Raw genomic sequence first — 23,518 nt, 5'->3', positions numbered from 1 at the left:
GAAACAATGAATAGTGTAGGGAGTCTATGCTAGCAGATACCCATAGACTTCCAGTCATTGCACTAATGCTAGTTAGCATTGGCTTGCAAAACTACCTCTAACTTCCTTCATACTGGACACATACAAATTATATCCACAAGTTCTCTGGGGAAGTAAATAAAGGGCCTCATTGCCACAATCCTGAAGTATAATTTTAAAGCCTGCAGTGTGAATAAGGCTTTAGAGGGCCTCCAGGCAGAGCTAAATGGTGGGGGCTACTTAAAGAGCCAGTGCAATTGAGACACAACATGAGCTCCATGGTGGAGTTGCTTCTCCGTGAGGACCACAAACCTTACTGAAGACATTGTGTTGTGGTAGCCAGGTGGACCTCATGACATACAGTGCATTCGGAAAGTATTCAGACCCCTTGACTTTTGCCACATACCCCATAATGACGAGGCAAAAACAGGTTTTTAGTAATGTTTGCACATTTATTAAACAGCAATATCACAGACCTCAGAAAAATAATTGCAGACCTCCACATGTCTGGTTCATCCTTGGGAGCAATTTCCAAACGCCTGAAGGTACCATGTTCATCTGTACAAACAATAGTACGCAAGTATAAAATCCATGGGACCATGCAGCCGTCATACCGCTCAGGAAGGAGACGCGTTCTGTCTCCTAGAGATGAACGTACTTTGGTGCGAAAAGTGCAAATCAATCCCAGAACAACAGCAAAGGACCTTGCGAAGATGCTGGAGGAAACAGGTACAAAAGTATCTATATCCACAGTAAAACGAGTCCTATATCGACATAACCTGAAAGGCCGCTCAGCAAGGAAGAAGCCACTGATCCAAAACCGCCATAAAAAAGCCAGACTACGGTTTGCATGGGGACAAAGATCGTACTTTTTGGAGAAATGTCCTCTGGTCTGATGACACAAAAATAGAACTGCTTGGCCATAATGACCATCGTTATGTTTGGAGGAAAAAGGGGGAGGCTTGAAAGCCGAAGAACACCATCCCAACCGTGAAGCACGGGGGTGGCAACATCATGTTGTGGGGGTGCTTTGCTGCAGGAGGGACTGGTGCACTTCACAAAATAGATGGCATCATGAGGATGGAAAATTATGTGGATATATTGAAGCAACATCTCAAGACATCAGTCAGGAAGTTAAAGCTTGGTCACAAATGGGTCTTCCAAATGGACAATGACCCCAAGCATTCTTGTGTTGTGGCAAAATGGCGTAAGGACAACAAAGTCAAGGTATTGGAGTGGCCATCACAAAGCCCTGATCTCAATCCTATAGAAAATGTGTGGGCAGATCTGAAAATGCGTGTGCGAGCAAGGAAGCCTACAAACCTGACTCAGTTACACCAGCTCTGTCAGGAGGAATGGGCCAAAATTCACCCAACTTATTGTGGGTGGCTTGTGGAAGGCTACCCGAAACATTGACCCAAGTTAAACAATTTAAAGGCAATGCTACCAAATATTAATTGAGTGTATGTAAACTTCTGACAAACTGGGAATGTGATGAAAGAAATAAAAGCTGAATTAAATTATTCTCTCTATTATTATTCTGACATTTCACATTCTCAAAATAAAGTGGTTATCCTTATTGACCTAAGACAGGGAATTTTTACTTCGTGTCACATATCAGTTTGCAAAAATGTAAAAAATAAAATATTAAAAAATGATTATATTTTATGCTTTCTTGAGTAAGGCATCTCCAAAAATCTCAGTGCTTTCTGTCGTGGAGGGGCAGCCAGCGGAAAATACAGAGGGTAGGGGTTGATAATCTTCTCTACTATTGCTGTGATTGTCTCAGTGTTCTGTCACTCAATGGGGACACTACATCACCACAAAATCTACATGGAGAGCTTGAAAGTTCAAGCCCCCTTGGGTGCTGCCATAGATTTACATTAGAAGTGCCATTCCAAAAGGCTCAAGGTCATTGGCCACAGATAAAATGACGTCAAATCACGTTAGATCTACCGTAGCTTTGATTGGACTGATCATGTCAACGTCATACTTTCAAAATCTTAGCTAGCAAGCTAGACAAGCAGTCATCCTCATGAATCACGTTGAAAATCTACTGTCAAATCCTTTTCCATCCTTGTCATATGAAGAGAAATCATGGATAAAACATATCAGTGGTCATCGGCCAATTAACATAAACATTACACAACAAGTTGGAAATCGCAAATTCAACAATGAGTGGTTTGGAAGGAATCATTCACTAACTGCAAGCGTTGAAAAGTAATCCCTATTTTGCTTCCCCTGCCTGCCTGCCATTCGGTGGAGAGGGTGTGTGGTGCAAGTCTGAGTTTAAGGGTCTCTCTTTACCAAGCTTAAAAGGATAAACATTCACATGCAACACCATGGGCCAGAAAAGGTTGAATACGTTGGCCATGCTGTCAAGCCAGCATGACATCTGCCGCGCTCAAAACAACTGGGAACTCAGAAAAAAACGAGCTCCGACTGGGAAAATACGTTTTGAACGGTCATACAACTCGGGATTCCATATCGGGAACTCAGGCCTCTTTCTAGAGTTCCTAGTTGTCTTGAAAGCACCAGAAATCCAGAGAATGTCAGACTTTGATGACAAAGTTTCATGGCAAAATTTGCCCACAAGAAGGACAGCCGCGCAACATTCCTGTTCAAGTGGGCATAGCATAGCTCTGAGTCCAAAAATGTCTTGTATGCTGCTGCATAAATTATGTAATATGCCAGGGAGATAGTTTTACTTTCTTAGATACAGTATACATAAGTGTAGGTTGTAGTAAGCTGTTAGTAACCCATGTGCCTCACCCTAATAATTTGGTCTCTTTCTCCCTCATAACTTAGCCTACTGTTCTGACTTGGTAACTGCTGGACCATTCTCAAATCTATAAAGTGTTACTCTTTTATCAGAACTAACTTTAAACCTGCTGTTAATCCTTCCTAATGGCTATCTTCATGCTACATATGTTTCTCTATTCAATAGTAATAATAATATGCATATTGTACGATCTAGAATAGAGTACGAGGCAGTTTAATTTGGGCACGATTTTTTCCAAAGTGGAAACAGCGCCCCCATATTGACAAGAAGTTAATCCCATTGAGAACTTGTGGTCAATCCTCAAGAGGCGGGTGGACAAACAAAAACCCACAAATTCTGACAAACTCCAAGCATTGATTATGCAACAATGGGCTGCCATCAGGCAGGATGTGGCCCAGAAGTTAATTGACAGCATGCCAGGGCGGATTGCAGAGGTCTTGAAAAAGAAGGGTCAACACTGCAAATGTTGACTCTTTGCATTAACTTCATGTAATTGTCAATAAAAGCCTTTGACACTTATGAAATGCTTGTAATTATACTTCAGTATTCCATAGTAACATCTGACAAAAATATCTAAAGACACTGAAGCAGCAAACTTTGTGGAATATAATATTTGTGTCATTCTCAAAACTTTTGGCCAAGACTATATGTACAACAGATGTAAAAAACAGGTAAAAATGGCACCTTATGGAACAGCGGGGACTGTGAAGAGATACACACGAAGGTACAGACACACGCATATGCATACATTGTAATATTGTTGTATGGTGGTATTATACATTTTGTATTGTACATTTTGTATTGTAGATACAGTATGTAGTGGTGTAATAATGTATATGATGTACTGTTTTATCTTTTGTTTTATATGTCATGTAAGTGCTTTAATGTGTTTGGAACCCAGGAAGAGTGGCTGATTTCTTGGCATCCCTAATAAATACAAATACAAATCCTCAAAAAAGTATACAGCTGCTCCATCGAGAGCATCCTGACTTGTTGCATTACCGCCTGGTATGGCAACTGCTCGGCCTCCAACCGCAAGGTGCTACAGAGGGTAGTGCGTACGGACCAGTACATCACTGGGGCCAAGCTTCCTGCCATCGAGGACCTCTATACCAGGCAGTGTCAGAGGTAGGCCCTAAAAATTGCCAAAGACTCCAGCCACCCTAGTCATAGACTGTTCTCTCTGCTACCAAACGGCAAGCGGTACCAGAGCGCCAAGTCTAGGTCCAAAAGGCTTCTTAACAGCTTCTTACCTCTTATTTTTCTTAAAACTACATTGTTGGCTAAGGGCTTATAAGTAAGAATTTCATGATAAGAGGAAAATAACTTATATGTAAACTGTTATACCCACTGTCTTAGTCTACTACTACCACTACAACTACCACTACTACTAATACAGAGCAGTTAATTAAACTGAAGTTGGGAAAATATAAAGACAAACTGTCTCAGTTCCCTCAGATTACATTTGTACAGTACAAGCCAACACATACCCTAGTGTATCTTTTGTATGTACCAAATCAAATCAAGCTTGTTAGTGTGTGCACATCTTGTTACAGCCTGAACTCGAAATGGATTAAATCGTTTTTTCCCCTAACCCATCTACACACAAAACCCCATTATTACAAAATTAAAATGTGTTTTTTGAAATCTTTGCAAATGTCTTGCAAATAAAATAAAGAAACATATATTTTACGAACGTATTCAGACCTCTGAGTAAATACATGATAGAATCACCTTTGGCAGCAATTACAGCTGAGTCTTTATACGTAGGTACATCCCTAAGAGCTTTGCACACCTGGACTGTACAATATTTGCACATCTTTTTTAAATTATTCAAGCTCTGTCAAGTTGGTTGTTGATCATTGCATGACAGCCAAGTCTTGCCATAGATTTTCAAGACGATTTAAGTCAAAACTGTAACTAGGCCAGTCAGGAACATTCAATGTCGTCTTGGTAAGCAACTCCAGTGTATATTTGGCCTTGTGATTTAGGCTATTGTCCTACTGAAAGGTACATTTGTCTCCCAGCGTCTGTTGGAAAGCAGACCGAACCAGGTTTTCCTCTAGGATTTTGCCTGTGCTTAGCTCTACTCAGTTTATTTGTATCCTAAAAAACTCCCTAGTCCTTGCTGATGACAAACATACCCATAATATGATGCAGCCACCACCATGCTTGAAAATATGAAGTGGTACGCAGTGATGTGTTGTGTTGGATTTGTCCCAAACATAACGCTTTGTATTCAGGACATAAAAGTTCATTTCTCTGCCACATTTTTTGCAGTTTTACTTTAGTGCCTTGTTGCAAACAGGATGCATGTTTTGGAATATTTTTATTCTGTGCAGACCTCCTTTTCACTCTGTAATTTAAGTTAGTATTGTGGAGTATGTACAATGTTGTTGATCCATCCTCAGTTTTCTCCTATCACAGCTATTAAACTGTAACTGTTTAAAAGTCACCATTGGCCAAATGGTGAAATCCCTGAGTGGTTTCCTTCCTCTCTGTCAACTGAGTTAGGAAGGACGCCTCTATCTTTGTAGTGACTGGGTGTATTGATACACCATCCAAAGTGTAATTAATAACTTCACCATGCTCAGAGGGATATTCAGTGGCTGCTCTGCGGTCCCGTTCTGTGAGCTGCTGTGGCCTACTGTACCACTTCGCGGCTGAGACGTTGTTGCTTCTAGAATCTAGACGTTTCCACTTCACAATAACATAACTTAGTTCAACGGGGCAACTCTAGCAGGGCAGAAATGATACAAACTGATTTTTTGGAAAGGTGGCATCCTATGACAGTGCCACATTGAAAGTCACTGCCAATGTTTGTCCATGGAGATTGCATGACTGTGTGCTCAATTTTATACACCCGTCAGCAATGGGTGTGGCTGAAATTGCCAAATCCACTAATTTGAAGGGCTGCCCACATACTTTTGTATGTAATGTATTTGTTGTAGAAAATATTTCTTACCATCAGGGACATACTATTGGATAATGCATGATGACATTCTCGCACTCTCCACTTCAAGAATTCAGTCAGTCAGAGGGGACAAGACAAAAGACTACAGTAAATCTTTATATTACTTTAGAGTTTATTCAAAGAGAAAAGACCTTCAGGAAAATACAAGACTTCCTGTCATACACAGAGAGCACATAAGTTAGAGTAGCATGGCAGAAACACTGGAGAAAAACACCCAAGCCTGACTTACATCCAAGCCTGCAAGGAACAGACTTTATGTCACTACAATGTCCCCACAACTCTGGGAACGATGTTATGGGATCATCTGGAGAATCAAATGTTGCATGTGTATTGTGTTTTGAGTTGTTTGAAAAAGAAAAAAAAAAAGGCATAATTTAGGATTATTGACGAAAATCATGTTCAATATAAAACAAGCTAAAAAAACGAATATCATGATACACATTAGTGTAACAAAACATTGCCTCTGTAAACATTGCCATTTTCTCAACCTAACATGAGCGTTATAATAGTCAACCACTGCAGAGTACATAAACTATTGTTAAGCTTCTTAACTAAGTCTAAAACTTAATGCTTCAAGTGAGATCTTAAAAAAGTATATTTATCAACATTGTGGTTTCGTCATTCCTTTTACACTTTTAATGTTGCCATCTTGGCACTTTTATAAAACATAAAATCAGCAAGCGAATGCTTTTCAGATTGCGAAGAAATTGTTGTCCGTTTTTCCATTAATAGAATATCAATAACCATAAACTTAATAAACTTAATAAACTCACTTACGCCACTCATGAAGGCCTTGATGTAACCAGAAAGACATAGTGGGACAGCGCTGGGGGGGGGGGGGGGGGGGGGCTATTCAACACACACACATACAGCATTGGGGTTCGCTTTTCAAACTGGTTTCTTTTTCCATATATAAAAAAGGTTGGCTTGTGAAAAAATTCTGTGATGTATAATTTGCAGTGCCTTTCCCACAGCTCTACACACAATGAATGGCATGACTGTTAGTAGGAGAAAGACCCAACTCAGAGAGTGATTGACCCACCATGGAGTCTGAAACACAGTTAGGGTAGAGAATCTGTCCCCTTAGGTGAAATAGCTTTGATCCATCATCACCATTAAAACACAGTTGTGTTCCTTGAGAAAAGTAGGGTAATCCTCCTCAGGAAAATAATATTATTCATGTTGTTTGTCACCATGTTTTAGGCAGGTCAGATACCCTGTCGTGAGAGAGCCGTGGCAGGGAACATTGCAGTGTATTGAATAGTCTTCAGAAGTACAGACTATACCCTTTAACAGTGAACAACAATAAAAAAGATTCTTCCCAAAGTGGGTTTCTGTGGTGAACACCTTCAAAGAGCTGTAGAATCACAGATGTCACCCATGCTCTGGCTTCTGATGACCAGTCTGCTCTCCTCTGATTTGAAACAGTTGTTTTGTTTTGCCTTCCATTAACAAGCTGACACATCACACGAGAAGGACAAGAAGTAGAGCTCAAGACTTCTTTATTGAGCCTGGCAATGTTGTTTACAGTTAAACACTGAGGTCTAAGCCCTGTTAGCGCATCAGGTTGATTAAGCTACTGTGAGCATACCGGCCCCACAGGAAACTACTGTGGCCTAGCACCTTCTCAACTCAGAGCTGTTAACGCTCAAGCCCCGATTCACTTTAAAACATTGAGTTTGTGAAAGGAGTCACAACCTAGTCTCAGAAACTATTCAGAATTGCCCCAAAAACTGACATCTTCCTTAGAGCCTCCATTGTTTAATATTCACTTGTGTCAACTTGAAATTGATCACTTGTGACAAGGAACACAAATAAAATTCTCATGCCTTTGACCACCACACAGTATATTTCTTTCTACATTCTTGACACTTAGTGCATTGCATTCATAAAAAGATATTAATGAAAAACAACAATAAAACACCACCGTTTTTTCCATCCACCGACTATGAGTCCATTGAGTTTTGCTGACCATGTGTAACCTTTCTGCTACAAAAACTTACATTGACACCCCTCCTCTCTCATCTATTGGCCCCTTTACTACCACACACAAACTGTATATGACCTGAACCTTCTCCTCCACTCTCTTTTATTATATCTGTCTATTCACATCAGGACCATGTCCTCCATCCTGGACTCTGATGGTCCAAACCGGATCACATCGTCATGTTGGACTGAGGATTCCACTAACATGACCATTGAAACTATGAATGATATTAAATTAATATTTATTATACATAGATACTATTTAAATGTTTTACCCACCCACTCTCTGACTCCTAAAGCATTTGAATGTGTTGTGGGTTGGAATAAAAGCAAAGAAGACTGGAGGCTATGTGCATTGTGATTTTTAAAACCAAGGTCAAATAAATATTAACTCCAAATAGTTACTTTTTTTAGGGAATCTTAATAAAATAAAAAACACTATTTCAAAGTCCATCTGGTTCAAATCCTTTTCCATGAACTTGCCCATTAAAATACGGTAGCTGTCCTAACTATCAACACACTCCAGCTGAGTCCTCTCAGATAACAGACTTACGGTAAAATGCATAGGCCCTTCCCACACACTGTGTCATGACAGCACTGAGCCTAGAACCAATTGGCTCCCTTGCTCAGCTTCTTTATTCCCGCCTCCTCCCTGACTGACAGCTTCAACACCTGCCCCCCCCCCGCAGTCAGCAATCATTGGACCAAACAGAAAGACATTGACATACACTACCGTAGCATTAACACTGTATGCTCCGCCCCCTGCCCCTCCTTCGCTAAGGAAAGGAAGGGGTGGAGGGGAGGGGGGCTCCTGAAATACGAGCAGAAGATGCACAGTTAGTAGTAGACTTTAAGCCCATACCACAGTCAGGAACTAGGAACGACACACACACACACACACACACACACACACACACACACACACACACACACACACACACACACACACACACACACACACACACACACACACACACACACACACACACACACACACACACACACACACGCGCCTTCAGGGCAACGGCCCCGCACAGACGTGTGTCCACAATCTGTTGAGCACCAAAGTGGGGCAAATTGTTCACCCCCTTTCTTCACATTTTTTTATTTGATTTATAATCAATTAACTTCATTTTTTACAATTCTCATATCTGGTATTCACGGCTGGGGCGACGTCATCTGGATGTTGTGTATCCTCAATATAGCACGATGCTCCGGGTCGAAGGTCTATGTCGGAGGTGGTTGGCTTTTGTCCGTTGGCATCGCTGAACGTCGGGTAAAACGTGGTTGGTTGGTTTCCAGTGTAGAGGGGGTGTAGTCTCTCTACCAGCTGAGCAGAGAGGTGCGCCCCAGGGTCATAAAGTACACCTGGCTGGCTCCTCCGGATCGCACCGAGGCAAAGAACACCTGCGTATGGGAACACATGCACACACGTCAGTCAATAATGAAAGAAATCAGTGACATCAATAATGACCTTAGTGATCACTGTTTTACAGCCTGTGTTCACAATGAATGCTCAGTTAAACGACCTGTCCTGATTTGTCAGACGCTTGCTAAAAAACTTTAATGAGCAAGCCTTCCTTCAAGACCCGGCCTCTGTAAATTGGTATAGAATCAGCTTGATCCCCTCTGTCGAAGACGCTTGGACCTTCTTTTTTAATATTTTCAGTGGTATTGTTAACAAACACGCCCCCATAAAGAAAATGAGAATTAAAACAGGTTCAGCCCCTGGTTCGACCGTGATCTGGCAGAGTTACTCTACCTCAAGAATTACATTTGGCAAAAGGCTTGGCACACGCATACTCAGGCTGACTGGCTCTAGTTCAGGAAAATTTGAAATAAGTACACTCAGGCGAGCAGTTCTCTCTCTGTGGGTCTAATCCCAAGAAGTTCTGTAAAACGGTTAAAGACCCGGAGAATAAACCCTCCTCCTCACAGCTGCCCATGTCCCTTAATGTGTGTCACGCCCTGACCTTAGAGATCCTTTTTATGTCTCTATTTTGGTTTGGTCAGGGCGTGAGTTGGGGTGGGCATTCTATGTTTTGTTCTATGTTGTCCTTTTCTATGTGTTTGGCCTGGTATGGTTCCCAATCAGAGGCAGCTGTCAATCGTTGTCTCTGATTGAGAACCATACTTAGGTAGCCTGTTCCCACCTGTGTTTGTGGGTAGTTGTTTCCTGTTTTGTGTTTTTTCACCTTACAGGACTGTTTCGTGTCGTTCACTCTCTTTGTTGTTTTTTGTCATTCAGTGTTCAGCTTATTTAATTAAATTTACTATGAACACTTACCACGCTGCGTATTGGTCCGATGATTCCTATTCCTCATCATCAGACGAAGAGGAGAGTCGTTACAATGTGGCTGTTACTGACAAGGAGCACATGGCTGAGCTCTTTAAATCACCACTTCATTAACTTCTTATGGCTGGGGGTAGTATTGAGTAGCTTGGATGAATAAGGTGCACAGAGTAAACTGCCTGCTACTCAGGCCCAGAAGCTAAGTAGATTTGGATAGAAAACACTCTGAAGTTTCTAAAACTTTTTGAATGATGTCTGTGAGTATAACAGAACTCCAGGCAAAAACCTGAGAAAAAATCCAACCAGGAAGTGGGAAATCTGAGATTTGTAGTTTTTCAAGTCATTGCCTATCAAATATACAGTGTCTATGGGGTCATATTGCACTTCCTAAGGCTTCCACTAGATGTCAACAGTCTTTAGAACCTTGTTTGATGCTTCTACTGTGAAGGAGGGGGAATGAGAGCTGTTTGAGTCAGGGGTCTGGCAGAGTGCCACGAGCTCAGTCTCGCGCGCTCCCGTGAGAGTTAGCTGCGTTCCATTGCATTTCTACAGACAAAGGAATTCTCCGGTTGAAACATTATTGAAGATTTATGATGAAAACATCCTAAAGATTGATTCTATACTTTGTTTGACATGTTTCTACGAACTGTAATATGACTTTTCGTCGGAACTTTCGCCTGGACTTGCCCGTGCCTCCTGAGTTTGGATTTGTGTACTAAACGCGTGAACAAAAAGGAAGTATTTGGACATAAATGATGGACTTTATCGAACAAAACAAACATTTATTGTGGAACTGGGATTCCTGGGAGTGCATTCTGATGAAGATCATCAAAGGTAAGTGAATATTTATAATGCTATTTCTGACTTCTGTTGACTCCACAACATGGCGGGTACCTGTATGGCTTGTTTTTGTGTCTGAGCGCTGTACTCAGATTATTGCATGGTGTGCTTTTTCCGTAAAGTTTTTTTGAAATCTGACACAGCGGTTGCATTAAGGAGAAGTTTATCACAAGTTCCATGTATAACACTTGTGTATTTTATCAATATTTATTATGAGTATTTCTGTAAATTGATGTGGCTCTCTGCAAAATCACCGGATGTTTTGGAGGCAAAACATTACTGAACATAACGCGCCAATGTAAACTAAGATTTTTGGATATAAATATGAACTTTATCGAACAAAACATACATATATTGTGAAACATGAAGTCCTATGAGTGTCATCTGATGAAGATCATTATCCTATTTGACTCAGCCATTGCCCGTCCAACATTTTTTAATCTCCCACCCCTTCCAATGCGACTAACCCCGATGCTCCTCCCTCTTTTTCCCCTGCCCCACTACAAAGTTTTTCACTGCAGGCAGTCACTGAGTTGACTTGGCCAAAGCTTTTGATACAGTAGACCATTCCATTCTTGTGGGCCGACTAAGGAGTATTGGTGTCTCTGAGAGGTCTTTGGCCTGGTTTGCTAACTACCTCTCTCAAAGAGTGCGCTGTATAAAGTCAGAACATCTGCTGTCTCAGCCACTGCCTGTCACCAAGGGAGTACCTCAAGGCTCGATCCTAGTCCCCACGCGCTTCTCAATTTACATCAACAATATAGCTCAGGCAGTAGGACGCTCTCTCATCCATTTATATGCAGATGATAGTCTTCTACTCAGCGGGCCCCTCCCCGGATTTTGTGTTAAACGCTGTACGACAAAGCTTTCTTAGTGTCAAACAAGCTTTCTCTGACCTTAACCATGTTCTGAACACCTCTAAAACAAAGGTCATGTGGTTTGGTAAGAAGAATGCCCCTCTCCCTACTGGTGTGATTACTACTTCGAAGGGTTTAGAGCTTGAGGTAGTCACCTCATACAAGTACTTGGGAGTAGGGCTAGACGGTTCACTGTCCTTCTCTCAGCACATATCAAAGCTGCAGGCTAAGGTTAAATCTAGACTTGGTTTCCTCTATCGTAATCACTTCTCTTTCACCCCAGCTGCCAAACTAACCCTGATTCAGATGACCATCCTACCCATGCTAGATTACGGAGATATAATTTATGGATCGGCAGGTAAGGGTGCTCTCGAGCGGCTAGATTTTCTTTACCGTTCGGCCATCAGATTTCCCACATCACTTCATCCTATACTCCTCTGCAAACTGGTAATCTCTGTGTACCTGTTGCAAGACCCACTGGTTGATGCTTATGTATAAAACCCTCTTAGGCCTCACTCCCCCCTATCTGAGATACTTACTGCAGCCCTCATCCTCCACATGCAACACCGGTTCTGCCAGTCACATTATGTTAAAGGTCCCCACATCCCTGTGTCACTCCTCTTTTCAGTTCGCTGCAGCTAGCGACTGAAAAGAGCTGCAAAGAGCACTCAAAATTGACAGTTTTATCTCCATCTCTTCATTCAAAGGCTCAATCATGGACACTCTTACTGACAGTGTGGCTGCTTTGCGTGATGTATTATTGTCTCTACCTTCTTTCCTTCTTGTGCTGTTGTCTGTGCCCAATAATGCTTGTACCATGTTGTGCTGCTGCCATGTTGTGTTGCTACCATGTTGTTGTCATGTGGTGTTGCTACAATGCTGTGTTGTCATGTGTTTCTGCCATGCTATGTTGTCTTAGGTCGCTCTTTATGTAGTGTTGTGGTGTCTTGTCCTATATTTGTATTTTTAATCCCAGCCCCCATCCCCGCAGGAGGCCTTTTGCCTTTTGGTAGGCCGTCATTGTAAATAAGAACTTAACTGACTTGCCTAGTTAAATAAAAATAAATAAAAACATCATCGGTTAGTTACCACTGCCACAAAGTCACAACTGTTGGACCTGTCTCCATGCTGCTGTGCTGTTTGTTGCTACTTGGCTACCTACCAACCTTTTGTTTTTACTTTTACTAACTGTTTAATCAAAATCTGCATTTAACACATTTACCAATGTCTTAGTTTTTACCTCGCTCTACTATTTTCATTTAACTTTTTCACCCTGGACGCTTTATCTGGACATGGTTCTACAGGACCTCCACCAGCCAAAGCTAAGTAGTAACATTAACACCATGACATTTAATTGCAGTAGCTGTACTCTTCAGTAGCTGTACTGTACAGCTTCAGATGCAATCGTTAGGCAAGGGCAATTAAAAAAAATAATATATATATTTTTTTATTTTATCCCATTTTATCCCCAATTTTCGTGGTATCCAATCGCTAGTAATTACTATCTTGTCTCATCGCTACAACTCCCGTACGGGCTCGGGAGAGACGAAGGTCGAAAGCCATGCGTCCTCCGAAGCACCACCCAACCAAGCCGCACTGCTTCTTAACACAGCGCGCCTCCAACCCGGAAGCCAGCCGCACCAATGTGTCGGAGGAAACACCGTGTACCTGGCCCCCTTGGCAAGGTCAATTTTAAGGATGAAACAGCATCTGTGCAACCAGTAAGTACAGATAGTAGTATAAATATCCCCACACAGTACCCGCAGCCGGACAATTTTCTGGAAAGAAATGCTGTCGGCATACTCAGCCGGTGTCGCTCATTCAGCCGACAGAAACTTTCAACCGGTTTTCCCCTTTTAGCAACGACTCAGAGTCAGAGGCCGAGCCTTCTCAGGTCTCTCCTCCACCCGTTACGGGGTCTGAGCTGCCGAAGCCTCCCATTATTAGCTCTGACAAATTGAAAACCCTAGTCATTGGCAACTCCATAAGCCGCAGTATTAGACTTAAAAATAATCCTCTAGCGATCATACACTGTTTACCAGGGGGCAGGGCTACCAACGTAAAGGCTAATCTGAAGAGGGGGCTGGCTAAAGCTAAAACTGGCGAGCGTAGAGAGTATAGGGATATTGTTATCCACGTCGGTACCAACGATGTTAGGATGAAACAGTCAGTGGTCACCAAGAGCAACATAGCTTCAGCCTGGAAATCAGCTAGAAAGATGTGTCGGCATCAAGTAATTGTCTCTGGCCCCATCCCAGTTAGGGGGAGTGATGAGCTCTCACAACTCAATCGCTGGTTGAAAACTGTTTTCTGCCCTTCCCAAAAGATAGAATTTGTAAATAATTGGCCCCCTTTCTGGGACTCACCCACAAACAGGACCAAGCCTGGCCTGCTCAGGAGTGACTGACTCCATCCTAGCTGGAGGGGTGCTCTCATCTTATCTATGAACATAGACAGGGCTCTAACTCCTCTAGCTCCACAATGAGATAGCCTGCTGCCTGGCCTGCAACCTGTTAGCCAGCCTGCCAGCTCAGTGGAGTCTGCCACTAGCACAGTCAATGTAGTCAGCTCAGCTATCCCCATTGAGACAGTGTCTGTGCCTCGATCTAGGTTAAGGAAAACAGAAAATGGCGGTGTTCGCTTAAGCAATCTCACTGAAATAAAGACCTCCTCCATTCCTGTCATTATTGAAAGAGATTGTGATATCTCACATCTCAAAATAGGGTTACTTAATGTTAGATCCCTCACTTTCAAGGTAGTCATAGTCAATTAACTAATCACTGATCATAATCTTGATGTGATTGGCCTACCTGAAACATGGCTTAAGCCTGGTGAATTTACTGTGTTAAATGAGGCCTCTCCTCCTGGTTACACTAGTGAGCGACTAGTGAGCGTCTAGTCATGTAATCTATGCAGCCTAATCAATCACTTTTTATAGCTACTGTTAACAGGCCTCCTGGGCCGTATACAGCGTTCCTCATGGAGTTCCCTGAATTCCTATCGGACCTTGTAGTGATGGCAGATATTCAAATTTTTGGTGACTTTAATATTCACATGGAAAAGTCCACAGACCCACTCCAAAAGGCTTTCTGAGCCATCATCAACTCAGTGGGTTTTGTCCAACATGTCTCTGGACCTACTCACTGTCACAGTCATACTCTGGACCTAGTTTTGTCCCATGGAATAAATGTTGTGGATCTTAATGTTTTTCCTCATAATCATGGACTATCGGACCACCATTTTATTACGTTTGCAATCGCAACAAATAATCTGCTCAGACCCCAACGAAGGAGCATCAAAAGTCGTGCTATAAATTCTCGTACAACCCAAAGATTCCTTGATGCCCTTCCAGACTCCCTCTGCCTACCCAAGGACGTCAGAGGACAAAAATCAGTTAACCACCTAACTGAGGAACTCAATTTAACCTTGCGCAATACCCTAGATGCAGTTGCACCCCTAAAAACATTTGTCATAAGAAACTAGCTCCCTGGTATACAGAAAATACCCGAGCTCTGAAGCAAGCTTCCAGAAAATTGGAACGGAAATGGCGCCACACCAAACTGGAAGTCTTCCGACTAGCTTGGAAAGACAGTACCGTGCAGTATCGAAGAGCACTCAATGCTGCTCGATCATCCTATTTTTCCAACTTAATTGAGGAAAATAAGAACAATCCAAAATGTATTTTTGATACTGTCGCAAAGCTAACTAAAAAGCAGCATTCCCCAAGAGAGGATGGCTTTCACTTCAGCAGTAATAAATTCATGAACTTCTTTGAGGAAAAGATCATGATCATTAGAAAGCAAATTATGGACTTCTCTTTAAATCTGCGTATTCCTCCAAAGCTCAGCTGTCCTAAGTCTGTACAACTCTGCCAGGACCTAGGATCAAGAGAGACACTTAAGTGTTTTAGTACTATATCTCTTGACACAATGATGAAAATAATCATGGCCTCTAAACCTTCAAGCTGCATACTGGACCCTATTCCAACTAAACTACTGAAAGAGCTGCTTCCTGTGCTTGGCCCTCCTATGTTGAACATAATAAACGGCTCTCTATCAATCGGATGTGTACCAAACTCACTAAAAGTGGCAGTAATAAAGCATCTCTTGAAAAAGCCAAACCTTGACCCAGAAAATATAAAAAAAACTATCGGCCTATATCGAATCTTCCATTCCTCTCAATTGTTTGGGAAAAAGCTGTTGCGCAGCAAAACTCACTGCCTTCCTGAAGACAAACAATGTATACAAAATGCTTCAGTCTGGTTTTAGACCCCATCACAGCACTGAGACTGCACTTGAAGGTAGTAAGGTAGTGAAGGTAGTAAATTACCTTTTAATGGCATCAGACCGAGGCTCTGCATCTGTCTTTGTGCTCCTAGACCTTAGTGCTGCTTTTGATACCATCGATCACCACATTCTTTTGGAGAGATTGGAAACCCAAATTCGTCTACACGGACAAGTTCTGTCCTGGTTTAGATCTTATCTGTCGGAAAGATATCAGTTTGTCTCTGTGAATGGTTTGTCCTCTGACAAATCAACTGTAAATTTCGGTGTTCCTCAAGGTTCCGTTTTAGGACCACTATTGTTTTCACTATATATTTTACCTCTTGGGGATGTAATTTGAAAACATAATGTTAACTTTCACTGCTATGTGGATGACACACAGCTGTACATTTCAATGAAACATGGTGAAGCCCCAAAATTGCCCTTGCTAGAAGCCTGTGTTTCAGACATAAGGAAGTGGATGGCTGCAAACTTTCTACTTTTAAACTCGGACAAAACAGAGATGCTTGTTCTAGGTCCCAAGAAACAAAGAGATCTTCTGTTGAATCTGACAATTAATCTTGATGGTTGTACAGTCGTCTCAAATAAAACTGCAAAGGACCTCAGCGTTACTCTGGACCCTGATCTCTCTTTTGACGAACATATCAAGACTGTTTCAAGGACAGCTTTTTCCCAACTACATAACATTGTAAAAATCAGAAACTTTCTGTCCAAAAATGAAGCAGAAAAATTAATCCATGCTTTTGTTACTTCTAGGTTAGACTACTGCAATGCTCTACTTTCCGGCTACCCGGATAAAGCACTAAATAAACTTCAGTTAGTGCTAAATACGGCTGCTAGAATCCTGACTAGAACCAAATAATTTGATCATATTACTCCAGTGCTAGCCCCCCTACACTGGCTTCCTGTTAAGGCAAGGGCTGATTTCAAGGTTTCACTGCTAACCTACAAAGCATTACATGGGCTTGCTCCTACCTATCTTTCCGATTTGGTCCTGCCGTACATACCTACACGTACGCTACGGTCACAAGACGCAGGCCTCCTAATTGTCCCTAGAATTTCTAAGCAAACAGCTGGAGGCAGGGCTTTCTCCTATAGAGCTACATTTTTATGGAATGGTCTGCCTACCCATGTGAGAGACGCAGACTCGGTCTCAACCGTTAAGTCTTTATTGAAGACTCATCTCTTCAGTGGGTCATATGATTGAGTGTAGTCTGGCCCAGGAGTGTGAAGGTGAACGGAAAGGCTCTGGAGCAACGAACCGCCCTTGCCCTTGCTCTCTCAGCCCCTATTACAGGGGCTGAGTCACTGGCTTACTGGTGCTCTTCCATGCCGTCCCTAGGAGGGGTGCGTCACTTGAGTGGGTTGAGTCACTGACGTGATCTTCCTGTCTGGGTTGGCGCCCCCCCCCCCCCTTGGGTTATGCCGTGGCGGAGATCTTTGTGGGCTATACTCGGCCTTGTCTCAGGATGGTAAGTTGGTGGTTGAAGATCCCTCTAGTGTTGTGGGGGCTGTGCTTTGGCAAAGTGGGTGGGGTTATATCCTGCCTATTTGGCCCTGTCCGGGGGTATCATCAGATGGGGCCACAGTGTCTCCTGACCCCTCCTATCTCAGCCTCCAGTATTTATGCTGCAGTAGTATGTGTCGGGGGGCTAGGGTCAGTCTGTTATATCTGGAGTACTTCTCCTGTCTTATCTGGTGTCCTGTGTGAATTTAAGTATGCTCTCTCTAATTCTCTCTTGGAGGACCTGAGCCCTAGGACCATGCCTCAGGACTACCTGGCATGATGACTCCTTGCTGTCCCCAGTCCACCTGGCCGTGCTGCTGCTCCAGTTTCAGCTGTTCTGCCTGCGGCTATGGAACCCTGACCTGTTCACCGGACGTGCTACCTGTCCCAGACCTGCTGTTTTCAACTCTCTAGAGACAGCAGGAGCGGTAGAGATACTCTTAATGATCGGCTATGAAAAGCCAACTGACATTTACTCCTGAGGTGCTGACTTGTTGCAACCTCGACAACTACTGTGATTATTATTATTTGACCATGCTGGTCATTTATGAACATTTGAACATCTTGGCCATGTTCTGTTATAATCTCCACCCGGCACAGCCAGAAGAGGACTGGCCACCCCTCATAGCCTGGTTCCTCTCTCGGTTTCTTCCTAGGTTTTGGCCTTTCTAGGGAGTTTTTCCTAGCCACCGTGCTTCTACACCTGCATTGCTTGCTGTTTGGGGTTTTAGGCTGTGTTTCTGTACAGCACTTTGAGATATCAGCTGATGTAAGAAGGGATATATAAATACATTTGATTTGATTGTCCCGGAAAATGTAAAAATTGGCTTATATCGAACCTCTTCGATATTATACCTCTTGGTGATGTCATTCGGAAACACAATGTCAACTTTCACTGCTATGAGGATGACACACAGCTGTACATTTTGATGAAACATTGTGAAGCCCCAAAATTGCCTACCGGGAAGCCTGTGTTTCAGACATAAGGAAGTGGATGGTGGCAAATGTTTAACCTTTAAACTGAAAAAAACAGAGATGCTAGTTCTAGGTCCCAAGAAACAAAGAGATCTGCTGTTGGATCTGACAATAAATCTTGAAAGTTGTACAGTCTCAAAACAGTGAAGGACCAATAATATTTCAAGGACAACTTTATTCCATCTTCGTAACATTGCAGAAATGATGTGGTAGAATTACAACATTATGTTAATCACATTACTTTTATATTAGAATGTATTCCCATATTAGTACTTTCACAATGTCTGTCCTTCTGAGAGGAGTCTCTGAGGCTTAACGCTGACAGCTGATTTACGATGCCTTGGTGATAAAACCTAAAGACTGCAGTCCATTCCATGATTAGTGTCTGTGTGCCTGTCTGCCAGTACCAGGCATACCCTCCCTCCAGTTTATTTCTCCCACATGGCAGATGAATACTGGACTTCATAAATTAAGTGAAGGACCTGGTGTCCTATGTTGCATTAGTATTTTTGTACAAACAAGTAGAAAATGACCTAGAGACAGAACCTGGTGCAATGTAAATCTTGCTGCCTGTTGCATGAGAGCACAATCTACCTTTGTATAATTTCACAAATCTGTTGTTTGTTCCGTATTCAGGTGGATGTGTCTTAACTATAAAATGCTGTGGCTTAGTTCTGCTCAGTGATTACCTTAAGGGTGGTTACCGACCAACTCCATTACTGAAGTAATTAAAAAATAAAGTACAATTGTTTTGAAGAAATCTAAAAGTCTCTCTCCTTTACTAGAATAATTCCACGACACCATGGTTTTGTCACATCTAGATTATTCTACTGCAATGCTCTACTCTCCGGCCACCCGGATAAAACAGTAAAAAGACATCAGTTAGTGCTAAACACGGATGCTAGAATCTTGACTAGAACCAAAGAATTTGATCATATAACTCCTGTGCTAGCCACTACATTGGCTTCCTGTTAAGGCTAGGGCTGATTTCAAGGTTTACTGCTAACCTCAAATATTACATGAGATTTCTCCTACCTATCTCTCCGATTTTGTCCTGCCATACATACCTTCATAAGCGGCAGGCCTCCTTATTGTCCCTAGAATTTCTAAGCAAACAGCTGGAGGCAGGGCTTTCTCCTATAGAACTCAATTTTCATGGAATGGTCTGCCTATTCATGTGAGAGACAGAGTCGTTCTCAACCTTTAAGTCTTTACTGAAGACTCATCTCTTCAGTAGGTACTATGATTGAGTGCAGTCTGGCCCAGGGGTGCGAAGGTGAACGGCAAGGCACTGGAGCAACGAACCGCCCTTACTGTCTCTGTCTCTCCCCTCACTCCACTGGGATTCTCTGCCTCTGACCCTATTACGGGGGCTGAGTCACTAACTTACTAGTGCTCTTCCATGCCGTCCCTAGGAGTGGTGTGTCACTTGAGTTGGTTGAGTCACAGATGTGATCTTCCTGTCTGGTTTTGCGCCCCCTCGGGCTCGTGCAGTGGAGGAGATCTTTGTGGGTTATACTCAGCCTTGTCTCAGGGAAGGAAATTGGGGTCTGATGATATCCCACTAGTGGTGTGGGGGGAATGCTTTGGCACAGTGGGTGGGGGTTATATCCGGCCTGTTTGGCCCTGTCCGGGGGTATCATCGGATGGGGCCACAGTATCCCCTGACCCCACCACAGCCTCAGCCTCCAGTATCTATGCTGCAATAGTCTATGTGCCGGGGGGCTAGGGTCAGTCGGTTATATCTGGTGTAATTATCCTGTCTTATCTGGTGTCCTGTGTGAATTTAAGGTCTATGTCTCAGGACTACCTGGCCTGATTACTCCTGGCTGTCCCCAGTCCACCTGGTTGTCCTGCTGCTCCTGTTTCAACTGTTCTGCCTGCAGCTATGAAACCCTGACCTGTTCACCGAATGTGTTACCTTGTCCTCGACCTGCTGTTTTCAACTCTCTCTCCTTACTGCACCTGCTGTCTTGACCTCTGAATGCTCGGCTATGAAAAGCCAACTGATATTTACTACTGAGATACTGAGCTATTGCACCCTCTACAACCACTGTGATTATTATTTGACCCTGCTGGTCATCTATGAACGTTTGAACATCTTGAAGAACAATCAGGCCTCAATGGTCATAATCTCCACCCGGCACAGCCAGAAGAGGACTGGCCACCTCTCAGAGCCTGGTTCCTCTAGGTTTCTTCCTAGGTTCCTGCCTTCCTAGGCAGTTTTTCCTAGCAACCATGCTTCTACATCTGCATTGCTTGCTGTTTGAGGTTTTAGGCTGGGTTTCTGTACAGCACTTTGTGACATCTGCTGATGTAATAGGGGTTTATAAATACATTTGACTGATTGATCGGTGATACATCAAGATAGAGGCAAACTTACAGACATGCATATGATTTTTTGATGCCATTCACAATCATTGATCCATATTGACCATGGAAATCAAGATGTGTCGTCATGAATTATAAGAAACCTCTAGTGATAACAATGCAGAGAATTCCTGTTTAAACAACAGTCAGTAATACAACCCATAAAATCTATGGTAAAGCTATATCAACCACCAGGAAGTCAAACCCAAGATAGAAATTCTCTGGCCTCTGGATTGTCTAACAACTTCCCAGAAGTATACAGTACATTCAGAAAGTATTCAGACCCCGCAACTTTTTCCACATTTTGTTGCATTACAGCCGTATTCTAAAATTGATTAAATAGTCCCCCCCTTATCTAACAACACATAATACCCCATCATTACAAAGCAAAAAGAGTTTTAGATTTTTGTGCATTTCATATTTTTTTACTGAAATATGACATTTACATAAGTATTCAAACCCTTTGTGTTATTTCATAGTATTCATGTCTTCACTATTATTATACAATGTAGAGAATTGTAAAAATGAAGAAAAACCCTTGAATGAGTACGTGTGTCCAAACTTTTGACTGGTACTGTATATACTAGGCGGTGTCAGAGGAAAGCCCACATTTCTTTATTTTAAAGACTCCAGTCACCCAAGTCATAGACTGTTCTCTCTGCTACCGCAAGGCAAGCGGTACCGGAGCGCCAAGTCTAGCACCAAAAGGCTCCTTAACAGCTTCTACCCCGAAGCCATAAAACTGCTGAACAATTAATCAAATGGCCACCCGGACTATTTATATTGCCCCCCCCCCCCCCCCCCCTTTATTTTTACACTGCTGCTATTTGCTGTTTATTATCTATGCATAGTCACTTTACCCCGACCTACATGTACAAATTACCTCGACTAACCTGTACCCCCACACATTGACTCGGTACCGGTACCCCCTTTATATAGCCTCATTATTGTTATTTTATTGTGTTTCTTTTTATAAAATGTTTTACTTTAGTTTATTTAGTAAATATTTTCTTAACTCTAATTATTGAACTGCATTGTTGGTTAAGGGCTTGTAAGTAAGCATTTCACGGTAAGGTCTACACCTGTTGTATTCGGCGCATATGACAAATAAAATTTGATTTTGACAGAGTTATTCATGTAAACAGACCTGGGGAGAGTACCTCCAAATGTGTGTGTACGTGTCCAGGGGTCTCACCTTGTCGTTCCTCTCACACAGGAACTTGAGTCTCTGGGCTCTCTTGTGCATGAAGACTCCATCCAGATGTCCAGTCTCCACAGATCTGATCTCTATGGCTTTCTCCCCCCAGCCCATTATCTGGTTAGAACGGATATAGGCTACAGAGAGAAAGACAAAGGATAGGGCGGTGAGTCGGTGGGATGGCAACCGAGTTAACATGTTTAAATACATAATTTAAGGACCTATTGTGTGTGAGTGTGTCTGTGTCCACTTACCCACAGAAGTGGGCATCTCGCCCCACTGCAGCACCACATCCTTGGTGATGCGTCCGTAGGTGTTGACATAGACACCCTCGTCCTCGTAACACACCAGCAGCTCAATGCCATCTGTGTTGGGCAGGATGATGATGGCATGGGACTGGATACTGGTCTGGATCTACAGAGAGACAGACACAGAGAGAGAGAAAGAGAAGAAAGGATAAGAGAGAGAGCGAAAGAGGGGGGAGAGAGAGCAAAAGAGGGGGGAGAGAGAGCAAAAGAGGGGGGAGAGAGAGCAAAAGAGGGGGGAGAGAGAGCAAAAGAGGGGGGAGAGAGAGCAAAAGAGGGGGGAGAGAGAGCAAAAGAGCGGGGAGAGAGAGCAAAAGAGCGGGGAGAGAGAGCAAAAGAGCGGGGAGAGAGAGCAAAAGAGCGGGAGAGAGAGCAAAAGAGCGGGAGAGAGAAAAATTATTAATTCAATAATGAAGTTATCCTTGAAAGAAAAAAAAGGAGGAAGAGAAGGGGATGAGAGGTTCCATAGACATGAGTGTGTTTCTTACATGGGTGGGCAGGTAGATGTCGTAGACGGCCCCCGAGTCCACGTCCACAGCATGAAATCCGTTACTGGAGCCATAGATTACCTTTAACCTCTGACCCTCTTCTACCGTCAGGTCAACCAGCAGGGGCTTGTGCACCAGGTCACCAAACGACTGCAGGGGTCAACCAGGGAGCAAAGGTTATTCACATACAGTACAGTAGTGTGTGTGCATGTGTGTCGGGAAGTCATTTTATCATTGTCATGACAATTCACAATAGCTGCATGACTAATTGAATAGATGGAAGTGAATATGCATAAGCAGGGGCATCGAAGGTTTCACCTTGAAAGCCATGAACTTGTGGTAGGGCTTCGGTGCCCATGCATAGACCTCCACCGAGTTCTTCAGGGCCAAAACCAAAAACTTGATCCTCTCGTATTTCACTGGGGAATAAACCAGTGGGGACACATGAGGATGTTGCCATAAGGAGGCACCAACTAACAGGGTCAATTCAGAGCATCCTCAAGACGTTTAATGACACAGTAGCCTTATTGTTTTTAAGTTCTCTGCCCCAGATACTATATGTAGTAGGAAATCAAATTCTACCAAAATGCTATTAGCTGACATATATTACAGTCTACTCAGAGATGTGACAGTGCAGAATTG

The 23,518-nt window shown here is 42.9% G+C and overlaps 1 protein-coding gene across 9 annotated transcripts in view; it reads right to left on the bottom strand.

Moving 5' to 3' along the window:
* Positions 1 to 5,866: 5,866 nt before the first annotated feature.
* Positions 5,867 to 23,518, bottom strand: part of LOC139538866 (mitogen-activated protein kinase kinase kinase kinase 4-like) — a 99,157-nt gene continuing 81,505 nt past the window's right edge. For all 9 annotated transcript variants that reach the window (XM_071341361.1, XM_071341366.1, XM_071341362.1 and 6 more), the window contains 5 exons: positions 23,195 to 23,295; positions 22,877 to 23,026; positions 22,338 to 22,497; positions 22,081 to 22,220; positions 5,867 to 9,167 (listed from right to left, as the gene is read on the bottom strand). In XM_071341361.1, the coding sequence (XP_071197462.1) occupies positions 9,084 to 9,167; positions 22,081 to 22,220; positions 22,338 to 22,497; positions 22,877 to 23,026; positions 23,195 to 23,295 (635 nt within the window). In that variant the 3' untranslated portion in view covers positions 5,867 to 9,083. The remainder of the gene's footprint in view (positions 9,168 to 22,080; positions 22,221 to 22,337; positions 22,498 to 22,876; positions 23,027 to 23,194; positions 23,296 to 23,518) is intronic.

This window comes from Salvelinus alpinus, chromosome 14 (assembly GCF_045679555.1).
Source record: "Salvelinus alpinus chromosome 14, SLU_Salpinus.1, whole genome shotgun sequence".
In the NCBI taxonomy this organism is placed as follows: domain Eukaryota; kingdom Metazoa; phylum Chordata; class Actinopteri; order Salmoniformes; family Salmonidae; genus Salvelinus; species Salvelinus alpinus.
Note: the sequence above shows the minus strand (reverse complement) of the source record. Positions and strands in the feature narration are given on the sequence as shown.